This window comes from Misgurnus anguillicaudatus, chromosome 17 (genome assembly GCF_027580225.2).
Source record: "Misgurnus anguillicaudatus chromosome 17, ASM2758022v2, whole genome shotgun sequence".
Classification (NCBI taxonomy): domain Eukaryota; kingdom Metazoa; phylum Chordata; class Actinopteri; order Cypriniformes; family Cobitidae; genus Misgurnus; species Misgurnus anguillicaudatus.
In genome coordinates this window covers 34,343,159-34,364,081 of record NC_073353.2, presented here as the reverse complement: position 1 = coordinate 34,364,081, position 20,923 = coordinate 34,343,159, and the positions used below count along the sequence as shown (strand labels likewise).

General features: G+C 40.8%; 1 protein-coding gene across 1 annotated transcript in view; it reads left to right on the top strand.

Annotated features, from left to right (window-relative positions):
* ttn.2 (titin, tandem duplicate 2) overlaps window positions 1-20,923 on the top strand; it is a 172,590-nt gene that overhangs the window by 130,246 nt on the left and 21,421 nt on the right. The window contains 8 exon segments of the mRNA XM_073854795.1: window positions 78-17,180; window positions 17,278-17,574; window positions 17,679-18,266; window positions 18,350-18,652; window positions 18,781-19,365; window positions 19,778-20,074; window positions 20,146-20,448; window positions 20,535-20,840. Of these exon segments, the coding sequence (XP_073710896.1) occupies window positions 78-17,180; window positions 17,278-17,574; window positions 17,679-18,266; window positions 18,350-18,652; window positions 18,781-19,365; window positions 19,778-20,074; window positions 20,146-20,448; window positions 20,535-20,840 (19,782 nt within the window).

Genomic DNA, 20,923 nt, shown 5'->3' with positions numbered 1-20,923 from the left:
AAATATTTTGATATTTTTCTGATTTGTTTCAAAGCAGTTTAATTTTATTTGTTTGATTTTTATTTTATTTTTTTAAGATCCACCTGGGCCTCCATCCAATCCAAGAATTACTGATACCACCAAAACGACTGCTACATTTAATTGGGGCAGACCTTTCTATGATGGTGGACTTGATATTTCAGGATACATTGTTGAGCATAAAAAGGAAGGAGATGATGATTGGGTTAAAGACACAACAACTCTACTGAGAATAACTGAATTTGTAGTTTCAAATCTACAATCAGGAGGAAAGTATCATTTCAGAGTCAGTGCAATGAATTCCGAAGGACTTGGGGAACCCTCTGAAGTTGAGAAAGTTGTAGAACTTGTGGATAGAGAAGAGATTCCTGACTTTGAACTTGATGCAGAACTTAGAAGAACACTTGTCGTGAGATCAGGTGGTTCAATCCGTATATTTGTCCTGATCAAGGGTCGTCCAGCTCCAGAAGTAACATGGTATAAAGAAGATGTTCCTCTCAAAGGTCGTGCTCACATTGACACTACTGAATCATACACTCTAGTAGTCATCCCTGAGTGTACAAGATATGATGCTGGTAAATATGTCTTGACATTAGAGAATGTTGCTGGAAAGAAGACTGGATTTGTCAATGTTCGTGTTGTTGACACTCCAGGGCCTCCAATAAATTTGAAACCAAGAGAAATCACAAAAAATAGCATCAGTCTACATTGGGAGATTCCATTTATTGATGGTGGTTCAAAAATCAAAAATTATATTATTGAGAAGCGTGAGGCAACACGAAAGGCTTACTCAGTCATTACTACAAACTGGCAGAAATGCTCATACAAGATTCCAGATTTAGAAGAAGGAGCTGAATATTTTTTCAGAGTGTCAGCAGAAAATGAAATGGGCATTGGTGAACCAGCAGAGACACCCCAACCGATCAGAGCTTCTCAGGCTCCTTCTGCACCAGATAATCTGATTGTTTCAAATGTGTCTAGGGATACAGCAACTCTTGCATGGACAAAACCAAAATATGATGGCGGGACTCGAATCACTGGCTATGTAATAGAGGCTCAACAAAAAGATTTTGATCATTGGACCCATGTGACAACAATTAAAGCTTTGGATTTTACTGCAACAGATTTGGTGGAAAATGCAGAATATGTGTTCCGCATCTTTGCTGTGAACAGCTCAGGCAGGAGTGAACCTCGTGAAAGTCGACCGGTTGTAATCAAGGAGCAAACCACAGTTCCAGGATTTGACCTTAGAAGCATATACCAGAGGATTGTGGTAGCTAAGGCAGGTGATAATCTTAAAGTAGAGATTCCAGTTATGGGATGTCCAAGGCCACATGTTGTATGGAAAAAAGAAGATCAGGAACTTAAACAGACACAGAGAATCAACACTGAAAACACCACAACTTCTACCATTCTCAACATTAATGAAATAAGGAGGAAAGATGGAGGACAGTATTCAATGACTGGAAAGAATATCTTAGGAACTGTGACTGAAACCATTACTGTTCAAGTACATGATATTCCAGGACCTCCAACTGGACCAGTAAAGCTGGATGAAGTTTCTTGTGACTATATTCTAATATCATGGGATGCTCCAGAAAATGATGGAGGAGTGCCTATTAATAATTACATCGTTGAGATGCGTGAGACAACTGGGACATCCTGGGTGGAACTGGCAGCAACTGTTATCCGCACAACATTCAAAGCTGCACGCCTTACAACTGGAATTGAATATCAATTCCGTGTCAAAGCTGAAAATCGATATGGAGTTGGGCCTTACATAACATCGGAAGCAGTAGTGGCTGCTTATCCATTTGATGTTCCAGGACAGCCTGGAATTCCACAAATAGTTGCTTTCACTAAAGATTCAATGACAATCAGCTGGAATGAACCTTCTTCAGATGGTGGTAGCCCAATTTTGGGATACCACATTGAGAGGAAAGAGAAGAACAGCATTCTCTGGCAGAGAATCAGCAAAGCTTTAGTGATTGGCAATATCTTTAAATCGTCAGGTCTGATTGATGGAATTGCATATGAATTCCGTGTTATTGCAGAAAATATTGCTGGTCTCAGTAAAGCAAGCAAACCCTCTGAGATGGCATATGCACTTGATCCTGTTGACCCTCCTGGTCAACCTGTGGCACTTAATATAACCAGACACGAAGTAACTCTTCAGTGGACAAAGCCTGAGAATGATGGTGGCTTTTCAATAACTGGATATACAGTGGAAAAAAGAGAGCTGCCCAATGGTCGCTGGCTTAGAGCCAACTTCAGCAACGTCCATGAGACAAGCTTTACTGTAAGTGGTCTCACAGAAGATGCTTCTTATGAGTTCCGCGTTCTGGCAAGGAACTCAGCCGGAGCTGTCAGCAAACCGTCTAAACCTTCAGAGATCATTGTCTGCAGAGACGATATAGAGGAGCCAAAGATTGATGTTGATGCAAGTTTCAATAGTGTAGTGGTTGTGAAGGCAGGAGATGTGTTTAAGCTCGATGCAAATGTTACGGGTCGCCCACTTCCATCATTGGTTTGGACTAAAGATGGAAAGGAGCTGGAGGAGACTGGGAAGCTAGATATCAAAACAGGAGATTTCTATACATGCCTGATTCACAAAGATTCTTTACGTAGAGATGGTGGCGCATACACTCTTACTGCTAGCAATCCTGGAGGATTTGCCAAATTTGTCTTTAATGTTAAAGTTCTTGACAGACCTGGCCCACCTGAGGGACCACTTCATGTCACAGATATGACAACAGAGAAATGTATTCTGTCATGGCTGCCACCGATTCATGATGGAGGAGCAAAGATTGAATATTACATCATTCAAAGACGAGAAACAAGCAGACTTACTTGGACAAATGTAGCCACAGAATTACAAGTTAACCGCTATAAGGTTACCAAATTGCTAACTGGAAATGAATATATCTTTCGAGTCATGGCTGTGAACAAATATGGAGTTGGAGAACCTCTTGAATCAGAGCCTGCTGTTGCCACCAATCCATATGTGCCTTCTGATCCTCCACAGACACCAGAAGTAACTGCTATCACAAAAGATTCCATGGTAGTTTGTTGGGGACATCCAGAATACGATGGAGGAAGTAGTATAATTACCTACATAATTGAAAGGAGAGATAAAACTGGTCTTCGTTGGGTAAAATGCAATAAAAGGACAGTTACTGATTTGCGCTTCAAAGTCTCTGGTCTAACAGATGGACATGAGTATGAATTTAGAATCTTTGCTGAAAATGCTGCTGGCTTAAGTGCACCAAGCCCTTCAAGTCCATTCTATAAGGCGTGTGACACAATATTCAAACCTGGCCCACCTGGAAACCCTAGAGTTCTAGACACATCTAAATCATCTATTACTATTGCATGGAATAAACCAGTTTATGATGGTGGTTCAGATATCACAGGATATACTGTTGAAACTTGCCTGCCTGAGGAAGATGAATGGACAATTGTCACTCCGAGAAAGGGCCTAACAGCCACATCATTCACTATAACAAACCTTACAGAAAACCAAGAATATAAGATCAATATTTCAGCTCTTAACTGTGAGGGTGTTGGTGAACCTGCCTCTGTCCCTGGTTCTCCTAAAGCAGAAGATAGACTTCTTCCACCTGAAATTGAGCTTGACTCAGACCTTCGCAAATTAATCAACATCAGAGCTTGCAGCACCTTAAGATTATTTGTGCCATTAAAAGGAAGACCTGCACCAGAAGTCAGATGGTCACGGGAGAATGGCGAACCCCTTGATAAAGCCTCTATCGAGATTACACCATCCTTCACTACACTGCGTATTGAGAATGTTGACAGATATGATGGAGGAAAATATATGCTCACAGTGGAAAATTGTTCAGGAGTTAAATCAGCTTTTATTAATGTTCGTGTGCTTGACACCCCTGATGCGCCACAAAACCTTACAATCAGAGAAATCACAAAAGATTCAGTTTCACTTATCTGGGATCCCCCAATCATTGATGGAGGATCAAGAATCAGGCATTACATTGTTGAAAAACGTGAATCTACAAGAAAAGCATACTCGATTGTTAATGCTTCTTGCCCCAAAACAAGTTGGAGAATTGGTGATTTACAAGAGGGAAACATGTATTGTTTCAGAGTTTTGGCTGAGAATGAGTATGGTGTTGGTCTTCCAGTAGAGACACCAGAGGCTATCAAAGTGTCTGAGAGGCCTCTTCCTCCTGGTAAAGTAACTCTAAAAGAGGTAACTGGCAACAGTGTAACACTTTCTTGGGAGAAGCCAGACCATGATGGAGGAAGCAGAATTACTGGTTACATTGTTGAAATGCAGGGAAAATATAGTGAAAAGTGGACCCAAGTTATGACTGTTAAACTAACTGAGGCAGTTGTTGTTGGTCTGATACAAGGTGAAGAATACTCCTTCCGCATTTCTGCAACTAATGAAAAGGGAACTAGTGATCCACGTCAACTTAATGTTCCTGTGGTCGCCATGGACGTTGTTTTAACTCCTACTTTCAAACATTTATTTAGTACATACAGTGTTCTGGCAGGAGATGATCTTAAAATTGATGTACCTTATGTTGCTCAGCCCAAGGCAGCAGTAACCTGGCATAAAGATGGTGTTGCACTAAAAGAGACAACAAGAGTAAATTCTGAAGTAGCCGATAATCATCTTTACCTTGTGATAAAGGAGGCCACACGAGATGATGTTGGCAAATATACTATTAAACTGACAAACTCTGCAGGTGAGGCTACAACAGATATCAGTGTGATTATACTTGATAAACCTGGCCCTCCTACTGGTCCAATCAAAATAGATGAGGTAACAGCAGATAGTGTTACCCTTTCATGGCAACCACCAGAGTATGAAGGTGGATGTTCTATTAATAACTACATTGTGGAAAAGAGAGACACATCTACCACAATCTGGCAGATTGTGTCTGCAACAGTAGCTAGAACTACAATAAAAGCTGCAAGATTAAAAACTGGGTGTGAGTATCAATTTAGGGTTGCTGCTGAAAATCGATATGGAAAGAGTTCAGTTCTTCTTTCTGACACGGTTGTTGCACAATATCCCTTTGAGATTCCGAGTCCACCTGGAACTCCTACTATACAATCTGCAACCAAAGAAAGTATGGTTATTGTGTGGAACAAACCAAGTAATGATGGAGGAAGCAAGATTTTAGGATATCACCTCGAGAGCAAGGAAAGAAACAGCCTCTTATGGGTGAAACAAAACAAAACGCTCATCCCAGACACACGATTCAAGATAGGTAACCTTGAAGAGGGCATTGAATATGAATTTAGAGTTTATGCAGAAAATATAGTGGGTCAAAGCAAAGCAAGCAAAGTATCCGAAATCAGGGTGGCAAGAGATCCATGTGATCCTCCAGGAAAACCTGAAGCAGTGATTGTCACAAGAAGCTCTGTAACACTCAGATGGACACCACCACAGTTTGATGGTGGCAGCAAAATCATCGGATATCTCATTGAGAAAAAAGAGTTGCCTAGTGGCCGGTGGATGAAAGCCAGTTTTACTAATATTATTGAGACCGAATTTGTTGTCAGTGGCTTGGTAGAAGAACAGCAATATGAGTTCCGTGTAATTGCAAGAAATGCTGCAGGTGTGTCCAGTGCTCCATCAGATAGTACCGGTGCTATTACAGCAAAGGATGAAGTTGATCCACCCCAAATTGACTTGGATGCCAAATATTCTCAAACTATTATTGTTAATGCTGGGGAATCATTCAAAGTTGAAGCAGGAATACTTGGCAAACCTATTCCTTCAGTTCATTGGATAAAAGCTAATGAAGAGCTTACAAATACGGCTAGGCTTGAAATCAAGAATACTGACTTCACAACCATTCTCAGTGTAAAGGAGGCTATTCGTGTTGATGGAGGCCAGTATACTTTGCTACTGAAAAATGTTGGTGGAGAGAAATCAGTAAGTGTCAATGTAAAGGTTCTAGACAGACCTGGGCCCCCAGAAGGCCCTATTTCTATCTATGGGGTTACCAGTGAAAAGTGTTCTATTGCATGGAAAACTCCACTTCATGATGGAGGCGCTGATGTGTCTCATTACATTGTTGAAAGAAGAGAGACCAGCAGATTAGTTTGGACAGTTGTGGAATCGAAGGTGCAAACCCTTAATCTCAAGATCACAAAACTACTTCCTGGAAATGAATATATTTTCAGAGTAATGCCTGTAAATAAATATGGAATTGGTGAGCCTCTTGAATCTGATGCAGTGATTGCTGCAAATCCATTTGTGCCACCTGATGCACCAAGCAATGTTGAAGTGTCAAATATAACAAAGGATTCAATGGTTATTACCTGGGAAAGACCCACTAATGATGGTGGCAACCCAATTTCAGGATATATTGTTGAAAAAAGAGACAAAGAAGGCGTTAGATGGACAAGATGCAACAAACGTGGAGTAAGTGAACTACGCTTTAGAGTAACAGGACTTCTTGAAAATCGAAGTTATGAATTCCGTGTGTCTGCTGAGAATGCAGCTGGAGTTGGTAAACCAAGTTCACCCACAGTGTACTTCAAGGCAGTGGATCCAGTCTTCAAGCCAGGTCCACCAAACAACCCTAAGGTTATTGATGTCTCAAGGGCATCTGTTGTCCTGCATTGGGGCAAGCCTATTTATGATGGTGGTTGTGAGATTCAAGGCTATATTGTTGAAGCCTGTGAAGGCACATCCGATGAATGGATGATATGCACACCACCGTCAGGTATAACAGAAACAAGATTTGAAGTTAAAAAACTGCTTGAAAAACATGAGTATAAATTCAGAATATGTGCTATAAACAAGGTTGGTCTTGGGGAAACTGCTGATATACCAGGATCCATTCTCTTGGATGATAAACTTGAGGCACCAGATATTGATCTTGATGCGGACCTCAGAAAGATGATCACTGTTAGGGCTGGAGGCTCACTTAGATTGTTTGTTCCTATCCGTGGCCGGCCCACCCCTGAAGTCAAGTGGGGAAAGGCTGAAGGTGAAATCAATGAGACAGCACAGATTGACATTACTAGCAGTTTCACATCACTCATAATTGAAAATGTTAATAGATTTGACAGTGGAAAATACACGTTAACGCTGGAAAATGCAAGTGGGACAAAAACCGCATTTATTAGTGTTAAAGTATTGGATACTCCTGATGCACCCGCAAACTTCCGTGTGAAGGAAATAACCAAGAATTCAGTCACTCTTACCTGGGAGCCACCTTTACTGGATGGTGGTGCTAAGATAAAAAATTACATTGTTGAAAAACGAGAGAGTACAAGAAAAGTATACTCTCCTGTTGCTACATGCAACAAGATGACATTGAAAATCGAACCACTGCCAGAGGGAGGCATCTATTTCTTTAGAGTTCTTGCTGAAAATGAGCATGGTATTGGGTTGCCTGCAAAAACCCCAGAACCACTTAAAATCTCAGAAGTGCCACAACCCCCTGGTAAAGTTTCTGTAGTGGATGTTACACGGAAGAGTGTGTCCCTTGCCTGGGAAAAACCAGAGCATGATGGAGGCAGCAGAATTACCCACTATGAAGTTGAAATGCAGGCAATGGATCAAGATAAATGGTCTCTTTGTGCTCAAGTGAAAACCCTTGATGCTGTTGTAACTAATTTAGCCCAAGGTGGGGAGTACAATTTCAGAGTCATTGCAGTAAATGACAAAGGAAAAAGTGATCCCAGACTTCTGGCCAATCCTGTGGTTGCTAAAGACCTCACTATTGAGCCCTCAGTGAGAACAAAGCTTAGTTCCTACAGTGTACAGGTTGGACAAGATTTGAAAATTGAAGCGCGAATAACTGGCCATCCAAAACCAACCATTGCATGGACCAAAGATGGTTCAGCTCTGAAACAGACAACAAGAGTAAATGTTGCTGACACCGCACAACAAACCACCCTAAACATCAAAGATGCAACAAGAGAAGATGGTGGTATGTATACCATAGCTGTGGCTAATGCACTTGGCCAGGCGGAAGCCACTGTTGAAATAATTATACTTGAAAAACCTGGCCCACCAACAGGCCCAGTCAGGATTGATGAAGTAAGTGCAGAGAGCATAACACTTTCTTGGGACCCACCAACATATACTGGAGGCTGCCAGATTTCAAATTATATTGTCCAAAAAAGGGACACTACTACAACCAACTGGGTAGTAGTTTCTGCCACCGTGGCAAGGACTACACTTAAAGTTGGAAATTTAAAAACTGGAGCTGAATACCAGTTTAGGATCTTTGCTGAGAATAGATATGGTAAAAGCTATGGTATTGACTCAGACCCAGTACTTGCCCAGTATCCTTTCAAAGAGCCTGGGCCTCCAGGAACCCCATTTGTGTCTGCACACACAAAAGACTCTATGGTTGTTCAATGGCACAAACCAGTCTCAGATGGTGGAAGTGCTATTTTAGGATATCATCTTGAGAGAAAAGAGAAAAATAGTATTCTTTGGACAAAGATCAATAAAACACTTATTCAAGACACCAGATTTAAAACTTCTCCATTGGAGGAGGGCATTGAATATGAGTTCAAAGTGTATGCTGAAAACATAGTTGGAATTGGAAATTGCAGCAAAATCTCTGAAGGTTGTGTGGCACGTGACCCATGTGATCCACCAGGCACACCTGTGCCAGTGATTGTGACAAGGCACTCAGTAAAACTCAGATGGACACCACCAGAATACGATGGAGGCAGTCTTGTCACTGGATATGTTGTGGAGAAACGTGACCTGCCAGAAGGCCGTTGGATGAAAACTAGTTTTACAAACATTCTTGAAACTGAATTTACCGTCACAGGTCTAACAGAAGACTGCAAATATGATTTCAGAGTTATTGCCAGAAATGGAGCTGGATCAGTCAGTAAACCCTCTGAAAGCACAGGTTCAATTACAGCCAAGGATGAAGTTGATCCACCAACCTATGAGATTGCCTCAGAGTATAGCCAAATTTTGACAGTGAATGCTGGAGAAACATTTACGCTGGAAGCATCTGTATTAGGAAAGCCAATTCCAACAATGCAGTGGTTTAAGGGTGATGTGGAAGTTGAAAATTCAGCAAGAGCAGAGATCAAAAACACAGATTTCAAAGCAATTCTTGTTGTTAAAGATGCCATTAGAATTGATGGAGGACAATACACATTACACCTCACTAATGTAGCGGGAACCAAGTCTGTTCCTTTCAATGTCAGAGTGCTTGATAGACCTGGCCCCCCTGAAGCACCTTTCACTGTCTCAGGTGTAACATGTGAGAAGTGCTCATTGTCATGGCTACCTCCAAGGCATGATGGTGGGAGCAGTATTTCCCATTATATTATACAGAAGAGAGAAACCAGTCGTCTTGCTTGGACTGTAGTTTCAAGTGACTGTGTAGCAACCATGTGTAAAGTTACAAAGCTTCTTAAAGGAAATGAATACATCTTCCGTGTCATGGCTGTCAACAAATATGGTGAAGGTGAACCACTTGAATCTGCACCAGTATTTATGAAAAATCCTTTTGTTCCACCTGGGCCACCTAAAGACATAGAAATAACAAATATTTCAAGGGACTCTATGACAGTATGCTGGACTCGTCCTGATAATGATGGTGGAAGTGAGATCGTTGGTTACATTGTTGAGAAGCGAGACAGAGCTGGGGTCCGATGGACAAAATGTAACAAACGCAGAATCACAGACTTACGTTTCAGGGTCATGGGCTTGACAGAGGATCATGAATATGAATTCAGGTTATCTGCAGAGAATGCTGCAGGTGTTGGGCAACCAAGTCCACCGACTATTTACTACAAAGCTTGTGATCCAACATTTAAGCCTGGTCCACCAACTAATGCACACCTTGTTGACACAACAAAGAATTCAGTCACCATTGCATGGAGTCGACCAATTTATGATGGTGGTTTGGAGATCCAGGGCTATGTTGTTGAGATATGTAAAGCTGATGAAGAAGAATGGATCACATGTACTCCACCCACTGGAATAAATGATACTAAATTTACAGTTACTAAACTTATTGAACACCAAGAATACAAAATTCACATATGTGCCTTAAATAGGCTGGGTGTTGGTGAGCCAGTGGCCATCCAAGGAACAGTAAAACCAGTGGATAAGATGGATGCCCCAGAAATTGAGCTTGACTCAGAGTTGAGGAAAGGTATTGTTTTACATGCTGGAGGATCTACGAAAATCTGCATACCTTTTAAAGGACGCCCCACTCCTGAGATAACCTGGACCAAGGATGATGGAGATTTGCCAGATAGGGTTCAAATAGAAAAGGGACCAGATTACACTCAGCTGTCAATCAATATATGTGATAGAAATGATGCTGGAAAATATACTCTGACTTTAGAAAATAATGCTGGTACTAAGTCAGCATTTGTCTCAGTAAAAGTACTGGATACACCTGGTGCTCCACTGAACCTTGCTGTAAAAGATGTAACAAGAAATTATGTCACCCTTGTTTGGGAGCCTCCACTCATTGATGGTGGTTCAAAAATAAAAAATTACATAGTTGATAAGCGTGACTCTAAAAGAAAAGGATTTACAAACGTTACTACCAAATGCACTAAAACTAGCTTCCGAGTTGGTGATCTTACTGAAGGTGGAATTTATTATTTCAGAGTCATGGCAGAAAATGAGTTTGGAATTGGTCTGCCTGTGGAAACAGAAGAATCTGTAAAGACAGCTGATCCTCCTTTGCCAGTTGGTAAGGTCACTTTGACTGATGTGACAAAAACCACAGCATCACTGTCTTGGGATAAACCAGATCACGATGGTGGTAGTAGAATCTTAGGATATTACATTGAGATGCAGCCAGAAGGATTAGAAGAGTGGGTAGTAGCAGCTGTCACCAAGACATGTGAAGGTACAGTCACAGGACTCAGTTCAGGACAAGAGTACTTTTTCAGAATTTTAGCCTACAATGAAAAAGGAAAAAGTGATCCAAGACCATTAGCAGCTCCTGTCATTGCTAAAGATGTTACTATTGAACCAAGCTTCAAATTACTATTTAACACATACAGTGTTAAATCTGGTGATGATCTTAAAGTGGAAATACCATTTAGAGGACGCCCAGCTCCGAAGATTGCATGGTCAAAAGATGGACAAGCACTGAAAGAAACAACCAGATTAAATGTTTCAAGCACTTCAACATTATCAGTTCTTAAAATTAAAGATGCAAATAGGGAAGATTCTGGAAAATACACAATTACGGCTACAAACAGTGTAGGTACAGTCACAGAGGAGATTGGCATAGTCATCCTTGACAAACCAGGCCCACCAGTTGGACCAGTCAAAATTGATGAAGTAAGTGCCACCTATGTTATCATCTCTTGGGAGCCACCAGTATACACAGGTGGGTGTCAGATAAACAACTACATAGTGGAAAAACGTCGTACAACCACTACCAACTGGCAGACTGTTTCAGCAACTATTGCTCGAACCACAATCAAAATATCTAAATTACAGACTGGTATAGAATATCAGTTCAGAGTGTTTGCTGAGAATAGATATGGGAAGAGCACATCATTGGATTCAATACCAGTTGTTGTCAGTTATCCATTCACTGAGCCAGCAGCTCCAGGTGCACCTTTTGTTTCATCTGTGACAAAAGACCATATGTTAATTGAATGGAGACCGCCCAGCAATAATGGTGGTAGCCCTGTGATTGGTTATCACCTAGAGCGCAAGGAGAAGAACAGTATATTGTGGACAAAACTTAACAAGCTTCTTATCCCTGACACTCGATTAAGAACAAATGGTTTAGAGGAGGGAATTGAATATGAATACAGGGTATATGCTGAAAATATTGCAGGAGTCAGTCCACCAAGCAAAGTCTCAGAAAGTATTGTTGCACGTGATCCATGTGATCCCCCAGGAACACCTGAGGCCATTGTTATTACAAGAAACCTAATAACTCTTCAGTGGGCTAAACCACAGTATGATGGTGGCAGTGCAATCACAGGATATATCATTGAAAGGAAAAAGCTGCCTGAAGGACGTTGGATGAAAGCAAGTTTCACAAATATTATAGAAACACAATTTACAATAACTGGACTAGAAGAAGAACAAAGATATGAGTTTAGAGTAATTGCCAGAAATGCAGCTGGTATTTTAAGTGTACCCTCTGAAAGCACTGGACCAATTACTGCTCAGGATGAGATTGAAGCTCCATCAGTCTCAATGGATTCAAAATTTAAAGATGTGTTGATTGTAAAAGCTGGCGAGACCTTTACTATTGATGGTGACATCGCTGGTAAACCTCTCCCTGATATTGTGTGGCTTAAGGATGGAAAGGAAATTGATAGTGCCACTCCTAGAATGGAGATTAAATCTACCATCACACGGACGGTTCTTACGGTCAAGGACTGCATTAGAGTAGATGGTGGTAATTTCACCTTAAGTCTAAGTAATGTTGGTGGAACAAAGCAGGTACCCATTAATGTTAAGGTTCTTGATAGACCTGGGCCACCCGATGGTCCAATGAAAGTAACTGGTGTAACAGCAGAAAAATGTTATTTGCACTGGAGCCACCCATCCCATGATGGTGGAGCAAGTATTTCTCACTATATTATTGAAAAAAGGGAAACCAGCAGATTGTCTTGGACAGTAGTGGAACCCAAAATTCAAGCAATCAGTCACAAAGTTACTAAACTCTTACCAGGTAATGAGTACATATTTAGGGTCATGGCTGTAAACAAGTATGGCATTGGAGAGCCACTTGAATCAGAACCTGTCCTCGCAAAAAATCCTTTCAACACGCCCAGTCCACCTTCAACTCCAGAAGCAAGTGCGATCACCAGAGATTCAATTGTCCTCACATGGGAGCGGCCAGAGGATGATGGTGGATCACAAATTGATGGTTATGTTCTTGAGAAACGTGATAAAGAGGGTATTCGATGGACAAAGTGCAACAAGAAACGACTAAGTGACTTACGTTTTAGAGTCACTGGGCTGACAGAGGGACACTTCTATGAATTTAGAGTGTCTGCTGAGAATGCTGCTGGTGTGGGCAAACCAAGTGAACCATCTGAATATTACAAAGCTTGTGATGCAATTTATCCACCTGGTCCTCCTAATAATCCTAAAGTGACAGACCATTCAAGCACAACTGTTTCCTTGGCCTGGAGCAGACCAATTTATGATGGTGGGGCAGCAATCTCAGGATACATTGTTGAGATGAAGGAAGCTAATGAAGATGATTGGACTGTGTGCACTCCACCGACTGGTGTACAAACACCTCATTTTACTGTCAAAAAACTAAAGGAAAATGCAGAATACAACTTCCGTGTTTGTGCAGTTAACATTGAGGGGGCTGGAGAGCATGTTGATGTCCCAGGGTCTGTAATTGCAGCTGAAAAACTAGAAGCTCCTGAGGTAGAACTTGATGCAGATCTTAGGAAATGCGTGACTGTGCGTGCCAGTGGAACACTTCGCTTATTTGTAACCATAAGGGGAATGCCTGAGCCTGAGGTTAAGTGGACAAAGGCAGATGGAACCTTACCGGAGCGTGCTCAAGTTGAAGTTACAAGCTCTTATACAATGCTTGTCATTGACAATGTTTCCCGGTTTGACACTGGCAAATATGTCTTGACTCTTATAAACAATATTGGCACAAAATCTGCATTTGTTAATGTAAAAGTCCTTGACTCTCCAAGTGCTCCAATGAACTTTGAAATTAAGGATGTGAAGAGAGATTCAGTGCAACTACAATGGGAGCCTCCACAAATTGATGGTGGAGCCAAGATCACTCATTACATTGTGGAGAAGCGTGAAGCTAAAAGAATGGCATTCACTACTGTGACAAACAACTGTGTCAGAAATACATTTAAGGTTGATGATCTACAAGAAGGAGGCTTATACCACTTCCGTGTATTAGCTGTAAATGAACTTGGTGTTGGTCTGCCTGCTGAGACCACAGAGGCAGTTAAAGTCTCCCAAGCACCTCTACCACCTGGTAAAGTTACAGTAGTTGATGTAACCCGCCACAGTGTTACTCTTGCATGGGAAAAGCCTGATCATGATGGTGGTAGCAAAATCACAGGCTACACTGTTGAAATGTTGACTGAAGGATCAGATAAATGGACTATATGTGCTACAGTAAAAGCACTGGAAGCCAAAATTGAAGGACTTTCAACAGGAGAGGAATATAGCTTTAGAATTACAGCTCTTAATGACAAAGGAAAAAGTGATCCTAAACCACTTGGAGCACCTGTTGTGGCAAAGGATATTACTGTTGAACCTATTATTAATTTGCTTTTTAACACTTACAGTGTGAAAGCAGGTGATGATCTCAAAATAGATGTTCCATTCAGAGGCAGGCCTCAGCCAGAGGTTACATGGAAAAAGGATGGACAGTTATTAAAGCAAACTACCAGAGTAAATGTTCTGCCATCAAAGACATCATCTAAAATCATTATCAAAGATGCAACAAGGGAGGATGCCGGGAAATATGAAATAACATTAACTAACTCGATTGGTGTTAAATCAGCAGAAATATCTGTCATTGTCCTTGATAAGCCAGGTCCACCAGGTGCAATCAGGGTAGATGAAGTAAGTGCTGATTTTATTTCATTGTCATGGGACCCTCCTATTTATGATGGTGGCTGTCAAATCAATAATTATGTGGTTGAGAAAAGAGATACAACCACTACAACATGGCAGATTGTTTCAGCAACAGTTGCGCGGACATCAATCAAAGTAATTCGTCTAACACAAGGAATAGAATATCAATTCCGTATTGCTGCAGAGAACCGTTATGGTAAAAGTCATGCTGTAGACTCTACCCCAGTAGTTGCACAATATGCCTTTACACCTCCAGGCCCTCCAACTAGTCTTCAAGTTTCTCATGCCACTAAATCAGGAATGCTAGTAACATGGAACAGACCAGCAAGTGATGGTGGAAGTCCAGTCATTGGATATCACTTGGAGTTCAAGGACCAAAGCAGTATTCTTTGGACAAAGTTGAACAGAGGTCTTATTACAGAAACTCATTTCAAAGTAACTGGTATAGAAGAAGGTCTTTACTATCAGTACAGAGTATATGCTCAGAACTTAGCTGGCATTGGTCCCTGCACAAAGGCATGTGATCCTGTTGCTGCTCGCGATCCATGTGATCCTCCAGGTCAACCAAAAATCATGAACATAACAAGAACATCAGTTTTTCTGTCCTGGGATAAACCTGAGTATGATGGTGGGGCCAAGGTGACTGGTTACATTGTTGAAAGAAAAGAACTTCCAGATGGCCGGTGGTTAAAGTGCAACTTTACCAACCTTCAAGAAACATTTTTTGATGTGACTGGCCTGACTGAAGATCAAAGATATGATTTCCGTATTATTGCAAAGAATTCAGCTGGTTTGCTCAGTGAACCATCAGAGTGTACAGGACCTGTAACTGTAAAAGATGATGTTGATCCACCACGTATCACAATTGAAGATAAGTTAAGACAACTAGTTGTTGTGAAGGCTGGAGATCTACTGAGAATTGATGCTGAAATTTCTGGCCGTCCCATTCCAGTGATATCTTGGGCAAAGGACGGAAAAGAAATTGAAGCTAAAGCAAGAGTTGAGATTTCTTCAACACTTACATCTACAACACTAATTGTAAGGGATGCCATTAGAAGAGACTCAGGACAATATGTTCTAACATTACACAATGTTGCTGGCACCAGATCATTAGCAGTGAACTGTAAGGTTCTGGACAGGCCTGGCCCATCATCTGGGCCATTGGAAGTAAGTGGTTTAACTGCAGAGAAATGTACATTGGCATGGGGGCCACCGCAAGAAAATGGTGGTGCTGAAATTCAGCACTACATAGTTGAGAAACGTGAGACAAGTCGTCTTGCATGGACTCTAGTCTATGCAGACATGAGGGCCACAACATGTAAAGTTACAAAGCTTCTCAAAGGTAATGAATACATATTTAGAGTTCTTGGAGTTAATAAATATGGAACCGGTGAAGTTCTGGAGAGTGATCCTGTAAAGGCAATGGATCCATTTACAGTCCCTGCTGCACCAACAAATGTTGAAGTCACCAGTGTAACAAGCAATGCAATGACAATCTGCTGGGAAAGACCTGTGTCTGATGGTGGAAGTAGTATTTCTAGCTATGTGATTGAGAAACGTGAGAAAGCTGGTCTTCGCTGGGTCCGTGTCAACAAAAAGCCTGTTTATGACTTAAGAGTCAAAGCTTCAAATCTTCGTGAAGGATGTGAATATGAGTACAGAGTCTATGCAGAGAATGCTGCTGGTCTGAGTGCACCGAGTGTGCCCTGCCCACTTACAAAGGCAGAGGATCCATTGTTCCTTCCATCACCTCCAGCTAAACCTAAAGTAATTGATTCTTCCAAAACATCAATAACACTGTCTTGGAACAAACCATTATTTGATGGTGGCTCTCCAGTTACAGGATACATGGTGGAATATAGAAACACCAGTGATGAGGACTGGACAACCGGAGTCCTTAACACTACAGGCACTGAGTTCACAGTGGTGGGACTCATTTCAGGGGCAGAGTATGTCTTTGTAGTCAGATCAATTAACAAGATTGGACCAAGTGAACCAAGCCCTGAAACCGATCCACAGATAGCAAAGGACAGAGAAGATGAACCAGTTTTCCTGATCAGTAATGAAATGAGAAAGACACTGATTGTCAAAGATGGCAGTTCATTTACCCTCAGAGTCCCATTCAAGGGTAAGCCTGTACCATATGTAAGGTGGAACAAGCCAGATGTTGATTTGAGAGTGCGAGCTGCTATTGATACCACAGATAACTGCACATCTATTACAATTGAGCAAGCCACAAGAGATGACTCAGGGAAATACACTGTAACTCTCCAAAATGTTGCTGGAACTGCTACACTGACATTGAGTGTTAAAGTTCTTGATTCTCCAGGACCACCAGCACATATTACAGTAAAGGAAGTTACAAAGAGCTCAGCAACTATTACATGGGACACGCCTGAGAATGAGGGTGGGGCTCCAGTCAAGAACTACCTTGTGGATATCCGTGAGACAACTAAAATGGGATGGACCAGAGTTACAGACAGCTGCCCCCGGCTAACTTATAGAGTGAATGACCTTCAAGAAGGGGGTGTTTATTATTTCAGAGTAACTGGCGAAAATGAATATGGTATAGGAGTACCACTTGAGACCAAAGAGGGAACTAAGATTACAGGTAAAACTTAATTATTGCATTTATCTTCACTGTAGTTCATGTTGTTTGTTTATCATTTCAGACTTTTGGTTAAATCTTATTTAACTTTACATTACAGAAAAACCAAGTCCACCACCCAAGCTCGGTGTCAGTGATGTCACAAAAGACAGTGTCTCACTTTCCTGGCTTAAACCAGAACATGATGGAGGTAGCAGAATTACAAATTATCTAGTCGAGGCCCTTGAGAAAGGACAGCAGAAGTGGATAAAGTGTGGTTCCACCAAATCAACTCACTTTGTTGTCTATGGATTGAGAGAGAATGCTGAGTACTACTTCAGAGTACAGGCTGAAAACCATGCTGGACTTAGCGATCCCAAGGACATGGTTTTGCCTGTGCTTGTAAAGGATCAACTAGGCAAGTTATTAAGCAATTTATGTGCACACAAAATTTGTGATTTTTTAAAATAATGTTCTGTACATTTTTAAGTTATATAAAATTGTTATTCTTTAATCAACTAGAGGCACCTGAGATTAACATGAAGGACTTCCAACACAACACTGCCTATGTTAAGGCAGGTTCAAATCTAAAGATTGAGATCCCTCTAACTGGTAAACCATTACCAAAAGTATCGCTTTCTAAGGATGGACAGGTTTTGAAATCAACCATGAGATTCAACTCTGATGTGACGACCGACTCCCTTATCATTACTTTGCGCGAAAGTGTTGCTTTGGATGCAGGCAGATATGATATCACAGCCTCAAACTCCAGTGGAACCACAAAGTCCTTTGTGAATATTGTAGTTCTCGACAGACCAAGCCCACCAGTTGGCCCTGTTGAAATGTGTGATGTCAAAGAAGACAGTTTAAGTCTGAAATGGTTGCCTCCCAACTATGATGGTGGTAGTCCAATCACCAACTATATTGTTCTCAAACGTGAGACCACTACTGCAAACTGGATAGAAGTCTCATCTGCTGTTGCAAGGTGCACAATCAAGATCATGAAGCTGATTACAGGAGTTGAGTACCAGTTCAGGATCAGGGCTGAGAATCGCTTTGGCATCAGTGACCACATTGATTCACCCACTGTTTCTGTCAGTCTTCCATACAGTAAGTAAACCTTTTCTCTACTTCATAAAACAAATCGGTCAATACAAATGTATTTATACTTACAAATTCACAATTCTTTTTAGCAATTCCATCGGAACCTTCACAACCATGGGTATCAGCTGTAACAAAGGAGTGTGTTACTGTTAACTGGAAGGAGCCATCGTCTGATGGTGGGAGCAATGTCTTTGGGTACCATCTTCAGATGAAAAACAGCAACAGCATCCTTTGGCAGAAAGTTAATAAAACTCTTATCCGTGCTACACACTTCAAAGTATCAAGCGTGAGCTCTGGGCTGATCTATGAATTCAAAGTTGCAGCTGAAAATGCTGCTGGTATTGGTCCAGTCAGCAAGCCTTCAGATCCTGTGCTTGCAATTGATGCTTGTGGTAAGCAGTTATTTGCATGTAAATTGATTATTTCATGTACTTAATCAGCATTAATAAATCTTATTTACTTTTTTATACAAGATATACATTCAAAATAAACTAAAAATCACTATTGTTTTTCCCCTCAGAACCTCCAAACAACCTTAGAGTCACTGATATTACCAAGAGTTCAATTAGTCTTGCCTGGCAGAAACCCTCATATGAAGGAGGAAGCAAAATTACTGGATATATAATTGAAAGAAAAGATTCTCCAAAAGGCAGATGGTCGAAAGTTAATTTGACAAATGTTGCTGACACAGTGTTCACAGTATCAGGCTTGACTCAGAATGAATCTTATGAGTTCAGAGTCATGGCTAAGAATGCAATTGGCTCCATTAGTAAACCATCAGCAACTGTTGGACCAGTCACATGTGTAGACACATTTGGTGCACCTGAAATTGAACTTCCACAAGAATATCTTGATGTTGTCAAATATAAAGCTGGAGCTACAATTGATCTTAAAGTTGGGGTTATTGCTAAACCTCAACCAACAATTGAATGGTACAAAGATGGAAAGGAGCTTGAGCCTGGAGCTCAGTTAACCATCTCCAGCACCACAGATTCAGCAAGCATCTCAGTCAGGGATGCCACACGTTTAAATACTGGAACGTATGAACTCAAGATCAAGAATTCTTTAGGCTCAGCATATTGTGCTATCAGAGTACTTGTCCAAGGTATGTTGCAAAGTTTACTGCTAAAATATTAAAATATTCCAGTCTTAATATTAATACGTTCAGAAATGTGCAAGAGCTGGGTTCAGAAATTAGTTTTTATTTTACTCAGAGTAATGGGACATTAATGCAAACACTGATCAAAATGCAAATATGCAATAATTTAAACAACTTTTCTGTGCTTTTATAAAGTTTAAATAAAATATTTATGAAATAAGTTTATACTGTTGATAATTAAATCCCAAAACAAGATACTGCAAATGACTTCACTTTTGTTTAGAATAAATGCATCAATTAAGATGGCCTTTTCACTGTTATTTTTTGTTTAATGAGAACTCTGCTGTGGGCTGATAGAGTGTTGAATAATAATTTCACTCCTTAATTAGTGTGCTCTGTTTTTGCTTACTTTCATCAGACAAACCAGGACCTCCTGGAGAGATACAGTTCAAGAAAATCACAGCAGATACTATGACAATCATGTGGGATCCTCCAGCTGATGAAGGTGGTGCAATGGTGACACACTACATTGTAGAAAAACGTGAGACAAGCAGAATTATGTGGTCCATAATCTCAGAAAAGATGGAAGACTGCATTGTCACCGTCCAAAGGCTCATTAAGGGCAACGAATATATATTCCGTGTTCGTGGTGTAAACAAATATGGAGTTGGAGATCCTTTGGAATCTAGACCAGTTATTGCACAGAATTCCTTTGGTAAGAAGTTTTTCTAGTATTTTTTCATCTTCACTTTGTGATATAGTATTAATGCTTTGTTTTACACACAGTTCCTCCGAGTCGTCCCTCTAAACCTCAAGTTACAATGATTACCAAGTCAACAATGACCGTGGTATGGGAAAGACCAAGTGTGGATGGCGGCAGCGATATTGATGGATATTACTTAGAAAAGCGGGAAATCAAGAGTCTACAGTGGTTCAAGGTTATTAAAGATCAAATTCGTGACACCAGACAAAAAGTCAGCAACCTCACAGATGGAAATGAATATCAGTATCGTGTCTGTGCAATCAATAAAGCTGGAGCAGGCCCATATTCTGAAGCATCAAACTTCTACAAAGCTTGTGACCCTATTGGTAAGTGTTTGTGTAACTTTATATTTATATATGTGATTTTTTTAACCAGCTTATGTCATTTATTGTTTTGGATTTTATTGTTTTAGATCCACCAAGTGAGCCAACAAAACTTAAAATTGTTGATGCAACAAAAACATCCATTACCCTTGGGTGGGTAAAGCCTGTCTACAATGGTGGCAGTGAAATCACAAGCTACATTGTTGAGCAGAGAATGGCTGACGAGACAGAATGGGTCACTATAAGCTCTAAAGGTGAAGTGAGGACAACTGAGTTTGTAGTATCCCATTTAAAACCTGGAATGTACTATTTCTTCCGTGTCTCAGCTGTTAACTGTGTTGGAGCCGGACGTCCAATTGAGATGATACAGTCTGTGCAAGCCAAAGATATTCTGGGTTTGTAATTTTTGTTTTTCTAAACAGCTAAGATATTGTTGGTATTATAAACCTGATCAAATATTTTACTCTCTATTTTTAAC